The following is a 17,342-nucleotide window of genomic DNA, read 5'->3' on the forward strand; positions in this document are numbered from 1 at the left end:
ACACAAAGTAACAGCACTGGCTCCGAGTAGGTATGGCTAACATAACAGGATTCTGTAAAACTTAAATGACACAGGAAGTGTTTGTCGTTATGGGGATTTAAAATCCACTGTTAATGGTTCCAAACTTTTTGCAGTGTCACTGACTAATCTTACTGATACAGTAAGAGTTATACAGCTGATTTCAAGTTTAGACTTGTGGATTCATTACTTCATCTAATGCACTCTTTTATTTCAATGGGAGTGTGTACTATACTTGATTGTGGCATATCACAAATTGAAATAAATAAGTGTAAACAGCGACTTATTATTTCTCTTTTAACTTTATAAGTGGCAGATGTATTGCTTTGATATAACAGCAGTGGAACAAAAATCCTAATCAAGTAATCGAGAGGTTGTTTGTTTACAAACTAAGCAAATGCAGGCTGGTGTCATGACGTAGGAGATTCATATAGAAGCTATTCAATTCAGCATTCTGTTTCCATGGTAACATGGGGTAGAATGTATCTTGTGGTGGTTTATCACCATCCAGGAGGAAACAAGAGTCACCTCCATTAACCTTTCTGACACCTTCCATTCTGATTTCACACTCCCTCACACCCCCTGGCTGTTTGCCTGCAATTCGGGGCTTGTACCCTTGTGTCGGGAGGATAGGTCATTGACACCTGGTCACAACAACAGCACAACACAGGGAGCACAGGGCATGCATAACATCTATCTTACACACCAGCCCGGGAGAGAATTATCTGAGCTTGTCCGTGCTGTGGTCGTGTTAGCTTGGAACGTCTTAAACCAATTAAGAGTGTTCTTTGAATGGTAAAACTGTTTGAGTTTATTTCACATGAGGCAGTGATGTGCTGTGTCGAAGGCCCTTTTCCATATCCAACAATGCAGCTCCCACTGCATCTCCTTTGTCCAGGCTTGATTTAATTTGTTCCATAATATGAAGATTGGCATGTTCAGCAGAGTGATTCACTCCAAAGCACAACTGGATGAGGGCATTAGAACCTCCCTGCCCGAAAACCACTTAACAGCTTTTTGAGCTGCTTCTACACTGGTGACAAAATCAGGAGGTGGTAACATGGAACAGAGAACATGCAGATGCCTATAAATATGCAATTTATGAATAATTTTTATGGTTAACAAAATTTATTGAGGTAAAACAAAACAGCAACAAAAAACAGATGTTTGTCAATGGCATTTAAATATTGATTTAATAGAGGTTGTCAATGAATAGCAAATATACTATAAGGGAATGTCTTTTATTTTTGCTCAACCCCCTCCTCCTCTTGTTATGAAATATTATTCCATATAGAAAGAAAAAAACAGTATTATTAGTACATATACAGTATGTTTAACATATTATTCATATATTCGCCATGTATTGCAAATCCCTATATTTGAAATGTATGGATCCCGCATGGCATTATATATATATATAATATATATATATATATATATATATATATATATATATGTGTTATATATATATATGAAGTTAATCTAAAACAAGTTTGTACGCTTTCGATACAGGGAACGGGAAAGCTATTTCCCTTTCCCTTTATAACATACTGGTGAAGATTAATCTTGTCAAAGACCACTCTGCCCATTCATATCTATTTCCTGGGAGACTTGCTAAATTAATGGCTTTGCTAAAGTTATCCCCTGGGATTACTGTTATAGACTGTCCTTGTTTTAGCCTGCTAACTCCTTGTATCCTTTTATACAGTGTTTGATCAAATCTGCTTTGGCTTAATTTCATTGGCTGTGTTACCTTTGTTATTCAAATATGCTGAAGTGCATTTGCACGTGGTGGTCAATTCAAGATATTTATTGTGATCATGGCTTTTTATTTTTGCCCTCAAATTGTATGGTTTATTGATTTTCTTTTGGTTGTATTTGTTATATTTCACTACCATTATGTGTTCTTTATGCGTAACATTTATTAGAAGTTTACCTGGTCAAGGTGCATGTTGAGTTGATGTTGTTGTGGGTTGTTTCTAACATATGACTAATCATCCGATACAGGCGGCTTTGTACTTTCCATGAAAACCTGTTTAGTGCATAATTACACTCAGCAATATCAAAAGGCATCTAACATGCAGAAGGATTAATTTTAAACATAGTTGTCACTGTAACTGGGTCTTTTCTGGTATATTTCCTGCGCTTTCAGCTAAGCCAGTCTTAGATAAGCTGTTTGGCTCTCTCCCAGATTAATAATAATGTAACATCAGGATAATATTTTGCAGAACAATACACCAAACACAGTCCCTGTTCAGCCAGGAAAGTCAAAGTATATTGGGGTGCCAGTTTACAGACCAAAAGCTACTTGTCTCTCTCCAAGCTCTTCTTGTGTTACTTCCCTAATCTGTAAGAATAAGATCAGTGAGTGACATATTTGCTGTGTGTTCACTTCATAATTGTTAGTTATTTTAAATAAATTACAATGGGAACATACAAATATTAATCTGTCTCCTAGTTAACCCATTAAGTGCTGTTGTTCTAATATGAGGACAGGCTACTTTGCAATTTTTTTGAGTATTTTTTTAACTGGAATCTATCCACCTGTTATTTTTATCTTCTCTGTAACAATTTTGTTATGATAACTTACTCAAATTTTATTAACTGCAAAAGTTAAGTCTAAATGTAAAGTATCAAATTACACAAATAAAGTTTGTGTTATTTTTTTCAAAACACTTACTGTACAGCTATAATGTAAATGTTATATTATTGCAGTTACAGTACTATGAGGAGAATTACATTAGGAGGTTAGTGAATAAAGGGTCATGGTAACACTGTGATATGAAGCATTATAATGTTTCTAAATTCCAGTTGCATTCTATGCAGAATGAGGCTCACAGGCACCGTTCATTTAAAAATACAGCCCTTCAGTGAGAAACTTAATTTAAAGATGAGCATAATCTCTTAGATGGCACTGCTAAGTCACAATAAGAAGTTTGCTAGCAACCTCGCATCCCAAACTAAATTAATGAGAGAATTTTTTTTATTTTTTCAGGCAATACAACATATTCAAAAGTTGGAGGGGGAGGGTAGCCTAAACATCAAATTTAAAATCACTGCACGTAGATCAAAGGAGTGTGCAGGTGATTTCTCATTTTTGTGGGGATGCTGATCAATGATGTTTAATTTATGGATTGTCCAAATCTTCCCAAGTATGGATTGATTGATTCATTCATTCATTCATTTATCCAGGGGTGGTCAATAATGGTCCTGAAGGTCCATTCCACTCCAGATTTAACAGGTAAAATGAGATCATTAACTATAGGGTCTAGGTGGAGTTCAGATGGTTTAATTAAACAATTTAGACCAGGACTGGAATGGCCCTACAGGACTCTGCTTGGACACTCCTGAGGAAGCTTAGCAGATACATACGTTAGTATTGCTAGATTTGGGTCTGAATTTGGACAGTGCCAGTAGTCTGCAATGAATGATCTCAATTTGAATGAACTTTTGGATGTAAGCAATTATGAAACATAACAAATACTGAACATTAACAATTATAGACTACTTTTTTTATATATGAAAATGTATTGATTGCCTCTGTGTAAGCAAATCAGTGGAATTATATAAATATGATAGACCTAAACCTGTAGACCTGTAGGCAAAATCGTTTGAAAACTACTGTATGAGAGGAGAAATAACAACTAATCATATCTGTGAGATATATAGAACAAAGGTCTTCTTGAGGGCAGAAAAAATATGGAAAGTGCACAATAAAAAATAAAAAATAAATCCTGACAATAATTGATGAAGCCCAGCACTTCAGAAAAATCAATAGGGATTACAAGAGGTACTGTGGTGATTTTTAAGAGGTTGAAGGAACTGACATCAGCCATCCGGTGAAGGATAACAATTTCCATGTAGCACTAACCCTCTGTATTGATACAGGGAAATAAAATGAAGTGAGAAGGTAATAGACAGATAGAAGACCTTATATTCTATTCTGCATGATTTTTTTTTTCCTTAGAAACATTTAATAATAAAAATAAAATAAAGTGAGGCAGCAGTTTACCCAATAGGATTTCTTCCATAGTGCAATATTGACGTACTACTGACAAAACGGATGTCTCAGAAGGTAACACATTCACTTCTAGGGCAGCCGATCTACAGATCTAATTATGTTTAGACATATCCAGGACTGACTCTACCAGCTGTTCCAGATGAGCTATACAGCTATTTTGGGGGAAAAAAAATAAAGATTAGTCTGGTGTGTGACGGCATGCGGCATGCACTGTGTGTTTACAACCCACTGCAGAATTCTAACTTTCTTCTTCCGTTGGTCAAATTAAATAAGATTGGAAGTAATGCACAATGTACCACTTCTGGTTTCATTTCTTTTGTTTTTCAGGGCGTTTGGAAAAGGAAGTTGGCAGAAAAGTTATTATGATGGTGGGAAATTATAGAGCCACCTCCTACACAAATGTCTAATGATACGAATTATTGCCAGAATGTTTTGCCATAATTGAAATGCATGACTCAGTAGTGGTTTAGCCTTGCTGTATTTTGAAAGGATCTTGCTTCAGTGATGTATTTTTTTTTGGAGCAGACCAATTTAATCCAATTTGGAAAATTACTGTAAAAGAATCTTTATGCCTGAAAGAGAGATAAAGCTGTTTCTATATTGATACTATCTAGTCATGTAAGAATCTTTTTATTTTTTGTTTTTGTTTTTTTACCCTTCCTTATGGTTATATAAAAAAAATGAAAATCCCCTATATCACATTGTTTGGCTAAGAGTTCAACTGATGATCAGAAAGATCCATAAAAACAAAAAATGTAAACAACAACAACAACAACAACAAGGTTTTCCTATATACACAGATTCAATTGCTTTTTGCATTTTGACCTGTTTCCATCAAAAATTACAGATTGCACAGCCTTCATCTTTAAATCAAAAGTCATATTGTGGAACTCAATGAGCCATACATGGCTTAATCACCATCTGTTGGGCAGTCCTGCCATAGAGAATGGAACAGACTGTTTACTACTCATTTGTTCCTTGTTGATTCTAGTACAGAACTGGCTACTTAGTAAACATGTAGTAAACCTTGACCGAATGCTCCAGCATTCTCAACCTAAGTTATTCTTTACATTGAAAACTGGAATACATCTGGTCACCAAAGACACTAAAAAATTCTGGCTGATTTAAGCCAGATTGTTGCTTGTTCAGTGCTTCTCTGACCATTATTCACTAGTATCAGGATTATTTGCATTGCTGTTTGTTAGCAACTGCATCACTTAAATGCAGTTATGGTACTGTTTATAGATTACTTTTAATTACTTAATTAAAAAAACGATCATTTGAATAAAGAAATACAAAGGATTATGTATTGTTTATGATCCATCGTAGTCCTTGAAAATTGCTATGCGACCTCTAGGCTAGATTGACACAGCCTTCACTGTAATACTGGTTAAAAAACATCTTCATGTCAGGATGCTTTCAGCTGCTGATCAAGCAAATCTCTGCCTCGACCCAACAGGATAACACAAATAATTCGCTACTAGAATGGATAATAACTAACATGGGGTGTGTGGAGAATATAAATATGCCATACCTCACATTTCTCAGGTTACACTTTTAGGTAGTTTTAGCCCCAAATCACTTTTTATATGTATTATTACTGTAAATTAATTGATTTAAATTTTTCATTGGTTCAATTTAATAAATAAAAACATGGTTAGAACAACAACTTTACTATACTATAATATATGGTATATTAAGGAAGATGAAGCCAAAATATAACTATTGTATAATACTGTACCTATACTATGTACAACAGTTGTTGATAATGGAATTTAACATACAAAGTTACCCATTTCTTCAGCCATCCTTAAAAATAATAAATGATAATAAATTATAAATAATTTTATCTATTTGAGCACATTGCTGGGCATACCAGTGCCCCGTGTCTCTTCCCAGTGGTGTAAGGAGTCAGGAAAGGTATTCTGCACGCACACATACATTTTAGCGGTGATCTGAGCAGTCACTCACATTTCACGCTTTGGCACGTCAGTGTGAATGCCATGGTGGTATGCCAGAGAGACAGGAATTAGTCACAGCACCTGCAGAAATGTGCTTCTGCACACAGGAGAGGGGCACTAAGGGAAAGTGTGGACCATGCATAATGCATGTAGATAGAAGTGTGTGTGTGTGTGAACAAGTGACCTCTGGTGTAGCTGCTGATCTTTTAAAAACAAAAAAACTAATACAGTACAGCAAATAATGAGCAATTGTGAATGCAACGGGACGGTACAATTACTTTTTATGTAAGCTGTAATTTTTTTTATATGTAATTATCTTTTCACAGTAGGTGTTGACTTTGCAGTAAACGTCTTATAAAGGCTGCAACCCCAATCTAGCAACACCCCTGCATGATACACCCACGCTGCTATGGACTTTTTTTTTCCCCCACTAAAGCGTGTTTATTAAAAGTGGGTTCCATAATATAAGCTGTTGCAGGTATCTCTTCTTTGGAAACTACAGGATGAAAATAGCTGAACCTTAAATTAGGCTTACAACAGGGCCCTCATTTTCCATTCCGGTAGCTGTCACTAATTATAATTGATAATAAATAAAATGGGCAAAACATTTGCAGGGGTTGCTATTTTTTTTTTTTTTTTTTAAACATAATTTCTGTTCTGGAAATCTGACGAAACTGGTTGAGTTCTGATATTATTTTAATATCACCAACTGAACTAACACTGATAACGTGGTTTATACAGTGGGGGCTGCCACTTACTGCCAGCTCTGATCCAAAACTAATTATCTCTTCTCCTTTAAATTAGCCTGCATTTCCAATCACAAGGAGATCATTTCCTTTGCTTTAATTGACAAGATGAAAAGTAGAAAGGTTAGCTTGATCTACAAAAAAAAAAAAAAAAATGCTGTGCTTTTCAATTTTAAATGCCAACCTTGTTTTTGAATTAATCCTAACTGGCATCAATTTGTATATATTTGTTTCATACGTCACAAACATCACCTAAAATTAAAAAAGGTTCTCAGGCCAGGGACCAAATGCAACCCTTCTGACCTTTGATCACAGTCTCCAGACTTCTTAGCTTTCCAGGGATGCAACTGATCCCTATCTGACCCTAATTATAATACAATAGACTCTATGGGCAAAGGAATGTGCTTAAGCACTGTATTACAAAACAAAAGTTGCGTCTGGTTCATAGTTAAGCTGCCTCTCTGTAGCAGCCTTGTGTAGGCTGCCACCCATTCACGCTCAGGCTGATAGATAACTACTGTGCCCTTTAAAGAGAGAGCCAGTCAGACTGTATTCTTATTAACAGCATGTTTCCTGTTTCTTGTTGTGGTGAAGATCTTTTTATTCTTTTTTTTTTTTTTTTTTTTTTTAACCAGCACTATAAATGGCAAACTGTAAATTCCTGGTAGCCTGGCACTTCCTGTGCTGAAGGTCAACTCCATGCGCTGCCCCCATGGTTCCAGCTTCTCGCCATAGAAGCAAGACTGACTGACCAAGAAGTTATCGTGGAACGTAACACTGTACATTTCCCTCATTGCAGTTAGACCTCTGTCTTTATAGTTTAGTACTGGTACAATTGCCTTTCAATTGCTTTCTAGCCAAGATTCCCATTATGGTTTACTCACTGACCGTGAGCATGTCAGTAATACAGTACTGTTACAGCAAAGGAAAGCACATGAATGAAGATTAAGTGTTAAAAAATAAAAATAAAAACTTTGCATGTGTTGTATTTCATGGCTGCATAAATCCATGTCATTAAAAATGGTTAAATCCTTCTAATTTATTAATGTGCATACAGTATCTCCATTAAATTACAAATAATGGCTGATGTTTTCTTTAATAGCTGTTAGATAACTGTTCAGATTTGCTACACAGTCTGTATCCTCCAGGGTCTCTCAATTAGTTACAAATTTCAAACACATGGGGCTTATTTGACTTCAAATGCCATAGTAATACAGAAATAATATATAAAAAAGACTAAAAAAGCAACATTATTCTACAAGAAAGCCTCTCTTTAACAAGATTTAATATTGGTAGGGAGTGTAATACACTGTATCTTTAAACTCCTGGGTTTGTAAGGAATAGATTCATTTTGGCAATTTAAATCCTTTCAAAGCGCTGAAGATGTTGAGATTGCATTTATTTCTCATGTTTAGATGGTCTCTTCCTATAGAAAGGTAATATAATTATGAGAGGCTTTTCCACGTCAATGTCAGATAGCATTACCAGTATCCGTTCGTCTCCAGTCCTCAAATCATTTGGAGCAACAAATGTGCCAGTCTTCATTACACATTGATTGGAACAAAGCCCATTGAAACATGGTCTTGTAGGTTTTAATAAGAGAGACATGTTGAAGATAACCCAGCACAGTGTTAGCCCAGTTGAAAATGATAAGAATCTAATTACAGTTGCATCAAAATCTTACTGATGGACTTTGTTTCTTAAAGTCACTAGCTCTGGAAAACAATTGGCAAGTTGACCTCCTTGAATTCGATTTAATTATGGCTGAAATACTTTCGCTTGCTGGGAAGTATCTGGAAAATAACCCTACCCTGCACACACCGAGCAAGTCAACTAATGTCTGAAGAAGTTTTTCACTTAATAACACCCTAAAACTCACTTAAAATTACATTTTGTACTGTACTGGTATATTACACTTTGTAGGCACTCACTGAAAACAAAATACACATTATGTACTGCAGTCCTTTCCCCGTGCCTTTCAGTTGAGATGCTGGACCACATTCACTTTATTTACTTTACTTAATAAAGACATTCCAAACAGTAGAAAAGGATCAGTTTCCCTGCTGAGATTTGACAGCAAAGTTATTACTCTGCCAGCTTCAAATTATTGAGATTCAACTAGAATACAACACATTTTGGAAGAGTTCCATTAACATGGAATGCACAGACATTTACAGCAGGAATTACTTGCATACACTTATTGCTTAGTATTCTGAACATCGCTGCTGTGGCAACATATTTTTGAATGATATATCTATCTAGAAATGCATAATTAAATTCTACCCACCCATACCAATCACAATGACAATACAGAGTGGCACTACTATGGTTCTGTGTCAATGGTAGCGCAATGGTTGAGCCATTGCTAGAATGGGGCCGGTCTGATATTTTGACAAACCAATGCATCACATGGAGAAACATTAAGAAATTCATTGAGGTTTATTCACTTTGCTGTGCATTTAGATGCAAATAGGTGTGGGGGGGGGTGGGGTGTATGAAGCTTTCACTAGTGTTGTGTTGCCTTAATACAGGGGAAGAGATTAAATTGTGAAGTTCAAAGTGTAACAGTGGCAGAATCCAGAGCCTTGCAGATGTGATCAACAAGAATAAATGAATGCCCATTTGCTGGATATTTGTCTTGTTGAATGACAAGGAGATGGGAATTCTGGAACTGAATTAATGAGCCCATTGTCACCAACCTAGTGCACCAGTAATGAGATGTCTCAAAGTCCCCTAGTAAAAGATTTACACTGGCACATCTCCTGTCAGCTTCACAAGAATCCCATGAAACTCAAGCCTGCCATTGTTCGTTATACTGCTGCTTCTTATTCAATGTAGAAATCTGTTTAAATGAAAACACACAATATATTGCAGTGTTTACTATACTGGGACTGTATTTATATTCTGATATAAATACACAGCTTATTTTAGCATTAGCATGCAAAACAATGATATGAACCCTTTATAACACGTTAGAAATGCACAAGTTGATGTGGCATGTTCTTAATTATGTCAGTAAATGTACAAGTCTAAAGGTGCTACTTATCTGCTTTACAAGAATGTTTAATACCATGGTGGTCGATTTTAATTACAAGTCTTCCACTGATAACATCAGCGCTACAATATTCCTTATCTTGGAATCTGAAGTACTATTAAACAGAAACCGCTGTCAGTAGCTCTTAAAATATCATATGTTGCTTGTTACTGCAGGAAAAGCAAGTAATTGGTACTATCAGGGGCGTCGCCACCAAGGGGACCCCTGCACTTTTCCGATGGGGGGGGGGTATATAGTTTGGCCCCCTTTTATTCTGAAAAAAGCTGCCTTTTTTTTTTTTTTTTTAATGTCCTCAGTGTAGCAACGTGGTGCGGTTGTGTATTAACATGTTTTTTTTTTTTTTTTGTATTTTTCTTAAGCGGCAGTTAAATGAGACTTAAATGAGAACTCACTTTCTATGGCTATGGGAAAGGAAAACAGAAGGGAACATGTGACAGGGCAGCCATGTGGTGATGTCAGGTCAGATGCAGGAAGAAAAAAAAAGGAAAAATACTGCTGTGCAAAAGGTGCGGCGTGCGCCGTTTTTATTTTTAAATACAAAAAATTAATAAAATATTTTAACAAAAAACCCACTGCTCACAGAGCAAAATAAATATTAAACAAACACAGATCTCGAACAAAAACAGGTCAGGCTGGGCAATGGCTTTCCCTGACCCTGTATATCACAGCTTAATCCAGACAAACGTATTATTAAAAAAAAAGCACACAACATACAGGTACCATGTTCTTCTAATTTAAAATATGCTGTACTGTGTACACTGTGACTGTGTTTTGTATGTCCTGTAGTAAACCAATTCAATAAAAGCGAAAAGGAGCGTTCCTTACCATGAGAGGTGCTGTGGGCAGCTTTCATATAGGAGTGCCCACCCCCCAAAATGAGTGACTGCCTGCAGCAAACTCAAGGTGCAGCTACATTCATACAAATGAAGCTGATGTTTGTTTAAAGCCAAAGACTACACCCAAGAGAGCCTAAATTAAAATCCCAGCTCACCTCAGTGGTCGCTGTGCTATACATTAGTTCTCAAACTGTTTCACTGCCTTTACATTACCGTTCAATATAATAACAGCTGCAGCTTCACCTTTATATATTAAAAAAAAAAAAAAAAAAAGAGATAAGATGCACATTAAAGAGCCTGTCCATATATGGCTTGATATCACTCCACGTGCAAGGCCATCTCAATTTCAACGGGAGAAAGTTTTTGTTGGCGTCGAAGCATCTCCTTATCAACTCCCTTCCCTTTTCTAAAATCCTCAACTTTGTTCTGATCTTGATATAACAAAACAGTGCTCCTACTGTTTGAGGCTAAAGTGCCATGATTCAGCTCATTCCTATAAGCGTTAATGCCTTGTCTGTGCCTAGCAGCAGACAGGCTGCCCAAGCACTGGAGTAATCCATCATTCTGCAGCCAGCCTTGCTCCTGTCAGACTGCACTGCCAAAGTGACCATCACACTGACAATGCATATATATATATATATATATATATATATATATATATATATATATATAAATTTTAATCTCTGAATTTAATTTGTGGAAACACCAATTACACAAAAGATTACAGATTACACCACTTTCCTGGAAAGTGGTCAATTTGTTTTTATTTTTTATATATCCCTTCCATGTCACACTGCAGCTCAAATCTAGAATTAACTATCAAGGCAACTATCAAGTCAGCAGGCAAGTTTGCAATTCTTCTTAAACCCAAATGAGGAGCAACAGAATTCAAGGGCCATCACCCTGTAGCCTACAGAAGGCCTACATATTATATATGTAACTGCTTTACTGGGTATAAGCACAGAAGAATATTTTTGATTTTGAAAAGCTAGAGTGAAAACAGTGACATTCCCTGCACTCTTTAGGTGCCCAGCAATAAACAGACAAAGAAAGCTATAAAAGTGAATAACTGTAACAAAAACAACAGTAAAGGTGTATAGAAACACATTCTCCAGTGCTTTATGAGCTGGGAAGCACCGATGAAATTTCCTATAACTCACGGCAATATAGCTCATACTTAACAGTGGCCATGCACAGGACTGGCTGTTAAAAGTTGTCAGCCTCTTAAATGTTTTGGGAGGGCCCTTTTGATAAATACACATGTACCAGTTTGCTATACATTAACAAAGCATGTCACATTAAACAGTAACCATAAGCACGAGGGGCAGACTAGAAAGGTTAAAGCAAAACTAAAGGAACTGCTCTAACTGCTTCTCCACCAGGTTCTACTTCATGTAAGCTCACAAACTATTATCCCAAGTGAGTCTAAGGCAGTTTATTGTTGGCACTACTTTTGCCTTTTTGTGAGATGCGGGGAACCAGAGCTGGAGAGACCTCTCCAGTTTCATGAACTAGGAGTAGCAAACTGCAAAAAATGACAGCGTAGTCCTTTAGAGTTATATATTTCAGAAAATTAATTACATTATCTTAAATGTCCAGCAGGTGGCATTGATGTACTGTACAGTAGGCTGGTATTGGTGTCTTTAAAAGTCTGGAAGTTGTAAGAATGAAGCCAGGAAAGCAAACAAAAACAAACAGACAGACAGACAGACAGACAATGTAACAAAACAGCATTTTAATTCTAAAAATGCACCTGTACAAAATAATTGTAAAGAAAATTGATAAAATAAGTTACAAAAACAAACAAAAAAAAAGATATAACAGCATGTGAATAGATACTAGCTCATTTTAAATCAGATACAGCCTCAACCAGGAATTCATACAAGTAATAAACTCCCATATATACATGCTGGAAATAAAAAAATAAAATAAAAAACCTTGTAAACAAAGCTTAATTTAATAAGTACTTCTTATAAAGCTTCAAGGTACAAAAATATTATAGTGTGCTTTATGTATATGCTGCATCTCCCTCTGAATGACCATTCCACCCACACTCTGAGCTTAATACACCTTGGGGCTTGAAAGTCTCGAATCTGGTGCAAATCATCTTCATTAAAAATATACACATGGCTCCAAGAGAATTGTGTCTCAAGAGGAGCAATAGAATGCACTGACAAGAATGGTCCGTATTAAAACGCAAGGTAACAAAGTATACATTTACACATCCTTTCTCTCATCACTAGATAAAAGTACAATATGTTTTTGTTTCTTTCGTAGTATATTTACATGAGATTTCCTAATAACCTTGAACATATTCCTCCAATTCATATGCAAGACTCTTGGAACACATGTATTAAGTAATACAATACTGGGAAACTAACTACATTGCTTAATGTAAATGTTCTCCTTTGCTGTATTTTGATGTGTACTTACAATTCGTAATGATTTTATTCTTACAACTCATTCCCAGGACAGGGGATTAAGGCTTACTCAGTGTGCTGGATTGTTAGAGCTGATTGCAATGTGTTGACGTAATAGCTCGTCCTGCAACAGAGTGCTGTGAGTGTTTGGTCCCTCATTGTAATGTTAAGTGTTCTGTTGCTCAGAGAATTTTATTCCACGCAGCACACTGCACCTATGATAATCCAGCAAGGTGAATCAGCTGTAAGAAACCAACAAAAGCTCTACAATCGCTACAGCGTGAAAGGTAAAAAGTAGAAAACACCACTAAAGAAATGTTTGCACAACAGAGCAAAGGGCAGCAGACGGTTCTATTTTCGCTTCTCCCAGCAGAGGGTGCTCATTTGGCAGACCTATAAGGGGCAGTGATATAAACAAATTGCTATAAATACTGATTGATTTTATTTATTTATTTTTTTTTTACAAAAGATAAACCACTTAACTTGCATATGCATGTACTTTGCTTACCATTGAAGTTGCCGAGGACTACTGGACCACAAGTACAAATCTCAATTGTTTCAGTAAGAACTATAAAACTAAAAGACGACAGAATTCGGTGTGCCCATTCTCAACCCGAAATTCGGGTTTCTATTAGGAGCAGAAAGTCTTAAAAACGTGATCCGAGTGTTAGCAGGCTGACACAGCTCTTAAGAATTCAATCCTAACATGGTTTACAACCACGGGTGCCAGGCAGGGTCCATTCGACAAAGGTTGTCCAGGCTGTTGGCTGCTGCCACCAGTGTGTTCACTTTGCTCTCGCCCCCCTCAAACTGGGACAGGTTGTGAAGCCGGGCCATGATGGCACTGACAGCTTTCTGGACCAGGGACACAAGCTGCTGACTGTCCATGTTCTCGGGCTGCCCAGCAGCTGAGAGTGGCATGGAGGTGTCCTCCTGAGTCTTCTTGTGCCAGGCAATTATTTCATCACGCAGCACGGCCTTCAGAATGCCATCAACCTGAAGGAGACAGAGAGAGAGAGAGAGAGAGAGAGAAAATTTGGGGTCATTCTGTCAGGCAAGAAGGTCTTTGAATCTGCTGGGGCCTAGGGCGCCAGTTTGCCGCTGGTTTGTGCACTGGAGATGGTCACTTGGGAAGCAGATGAGCCCACATCTTCGCAGATTCCCGCACACGGTGAGAGCTCTACAGCATCTCGTCTACCGCAGGGCCAAATATGCCCTGGTGTAAGTGGGGCGCCCAACAGCAGTGCTTTGTACCTGTCAGGCCTACGTGCCTGGGAAAGCCACAGCCACCTATGTACAGCTACCAGCATAGCCAGGTTCCACCCTACGGCAACAAGACACTGTGGATGAGACTGCATTTAATCCCAATTGAAGTGTGTAACTTGATCCTGCGGGACGTAACAAGCAACAGGCTTTACTGCACAAAATATGCGAAATTAGAATACTAAACACAGCGTATCATATCGCTAAATTTGTGTAAACACAACAATTTGTGAGAAAAAATGTGATCGACAACAAATACTGTGAGCGCAGTCCCTTTATGCCAGCAGTACTCAACAGGCGGACCGTGGTCTGAAACCGGACCTTTGCCACCAGCTATCCGGACCCACTCATTCTGCTGCACCTGGTATTTTCTTTAGCGTCTGCGCAGTACATTCACGTTCCACAAAGAAAGTAACACTACATATAATAATCAGCAGCAGTGGAATATACCTTTATTTTGAAATCTTACTGTAAAAAAACAAAGACAAAAAACAAAGCATCCACACAAACACACTGGTGTTCCATCGAAGCTTGTATGAACTGCGCATGTGTATAGTGCTTTTTGTTACAGCTCCTCCCATAAAAAACAAAAACAAAAAAAACCTGCTTCACCTGTCTTACTGCGTGCAAATTTAAAGATTCCTTATTACTTTCAATTAACAATTAACAAATTAACTCTGTTTTTAGTAAGGACATGTAAACGATGTGAAATTGTTGCTAAATGTCAACCGAATCTCAATTAAAAGTGTCACTGCATATCATCTGCATTTATATTACGTTTTGTTATTGGTGAAAATATATAACAATTTCACATTGTTTACATGTCCTTATTGAAAATAGTTAATTTTAGTTTAACGTTAATTGAAAGTAATGAATAATTACACATGAATTTAATATGCAAGTGATCAGTTACAGTACCCACAATCACGGAGACGCAGCTACACCCCCGCCTCGTACACGTCACAATGCAGTGCTGTGCTTGCGTCATGAACTATTGCGAGCGCAGTAAAGGAAAGTGGACTCTGAAAATTGGGAGCTTAAAAGAAGAATGGACAGAGAAATATTATTTCATTCTCCCAATGTGTTTAATTTGCAATGAATCTGTGACTCTTATAAAAAGCAGCAATGTAAAACACCATTATGAAACAAAACACAGAAGTTTTGAACAGAACTAGCCACAAAATTCAGGCTGTAAAAATGCTTCACTTTCTGCATCATATCAAGCTTCTACTAATGTGCTTGTCCATTCTCTGATTCAACAAGAAAAAAAAAACAACCGAATCGTCGATGAGGGTTGCTTGGATTTTAGGTAAAAACAAGAAGCCATTTTCTGACTCAGAGATAATTAAAAGAATGTATGGCTGACGTGTGAATGCTATGGTCGAAGGGAAACAGAAGAATGTCAAGCTAAAATTAAGCAAATTCCCTGATCTGATTCTACAACAGAACGCAGAAGTGAAATGATTTTGGAAGACTTGCTTTCTCAGCTTTGCGGGCTGCATTTTGGTAGCTGTTGATGAATCATGTGATGCTAGTGATAATGCCAAGCTCATGAAATTTGTGAGATTTTACAAAGGAAGAGATTTCTATGAGGATGAACTTGGCATGACGGCACTTCATGCTCATACAAGAGGTGAAGATATTTATGAAGCAGTAACAGAACTGTTGAGAAGAGAAATCAGTTTCAGTTGTAAGTGATAGAGCTCCAGCTATGATCGGAACAGATAAAGGACTGGTACAGCGTTTGAAAGTGCACCACCCCAGTTTGATCTCACACCACTGCACAATACACCAGTATCTTAAGTAATACTCAAGCATTACGGGGAGTGTTATGAAGCAGATTAATTCTCTGTGCCTCTTCTGCACTTCAGCATCGTCTGCTGAAACAGTTGCTTACTGAACTTGATGATGCATTTCTCCATAACAATGTAAGATGGCTTAGTATGGGCTTAGTTCTGGATCTGTTCTGCAGCGTTCAGAAAGAGCTGGAGATGTTCTTAGTAGAGCAGAAGACAGAAAAAGTTTAAATGTTTTTAGTGTTTTTGCGTAACCAAGACAAAATGGAGCTTGCTGCTTTCCTGGCAGAAATTACAAGCATTTAAACGGTTTAACACTTTGAGGTCCAATGTCGGACCAGGTCAGACATTACGATTTTCCCTTTCCAGTCCAATGTTGGACCATGTTTGACATCATCAAAAAGACGTAAAGCACAGGTCCCTGTCGTTTTTCTCTTGGAAAAGACGAGAAAACCATTCAATGGCCGAGTGAGACCGATAGGAGCCGAATGAAACCGAAAAAAAGGGGGCGTGTGAGCAATAGCCCTAGCAGCTGCGCCATACAGAGATAAACAGACATAAACAAAGGAGGTAGCTGCTTCAGCATCCAGCGCTCAAAGAATATCACAGACATTTGCAGAGCTTGTTGGTCAAGAAGTCCTGCTGTCAATGGAAAATCAATTTCTAGTGAAAGATATTGGAAAGTTTGCTGCTGAGGCCCATCATGATTTAACCTGGGTAAATGTTGCTGCTCTACAGATGTGAGTTAATTGAGCTTCAGGAAGACAAAACTTTCAAATAAAAAAATGATGACTGCTCCCTATTCAGTTCTGGAGAAAACATATTACTCCAGCTAAATATCCCCTTGTGCAAAAACTAGCAATCCATGTCCTAACAATGTTTGGCTCTACATATACCTGTGAATCAGCATTCTCCACCATGAATGTGGTGAAGAACTGATACCGTACTCAGATTACAGGTGAGCATCTGCACCAGGTCTATTCAAATGGCAGTCACACCCTTTGTGCCTAATTTCAAAGGGTTGGTCAAAGGATGCAACTCTAATGTAAATTGTTCTGCAAAGTTTGTGAACGGATAGCTGGATGACAACATCTAAAATTATCCTTCAGTATTCGGACCAGACCTTCACCTGCCAGTGAACACTGATAAGTGGACCTTTACTAAAACTATTTGATTAACCCTGCTGTATGCCGTTGGGAGCGAGCCATGCCTGTCACAAGCTCTGC

At 37.5% G+C, this 17,342-nt stretch overlaps 1 protein-coding gene across 1 annotated transcript in view; it reads right to left on the minus strand.

The window, feature by feature from the left end:
* Positions 1-11,400: 11,400 nt before the first annotated feature.
* LOC121331158 (transformation/transcription domain-associated protein-like) overlaps positions 11,401-17,342 on the minus strand; it is a 95,535-nt gene continuing 89,593 nt past the window's right edge. Inside the window, exon 73 of the mRNA XM_041278380.1 lies at positions 11,401-14,053. Coding sequence (XP_041134314.1) covers positions 13,769-14,053 — 285 coding nt within the window. The 3' untranslated portion in view covers positions 11,401-13,768. The remainder of the gene's footprint in view (positions 14,054-17,342) is intronic.

Source organism: Polyodon spathula, chromosome 18 (assembly GCF_017654505.1).
Source record: "Polyodon spathula isolate WHYD16114869_AA chromosome 18, ASM1765450v1, whole genome shotgun sequence".
In the NCBI taxonomy this organism is placed as follows: Eukaryota; Metazoa; Chordata; class Actinopteri; order Acipenseriformes; family Polyodontidae; genus Polyodon; species Polyodon spathula.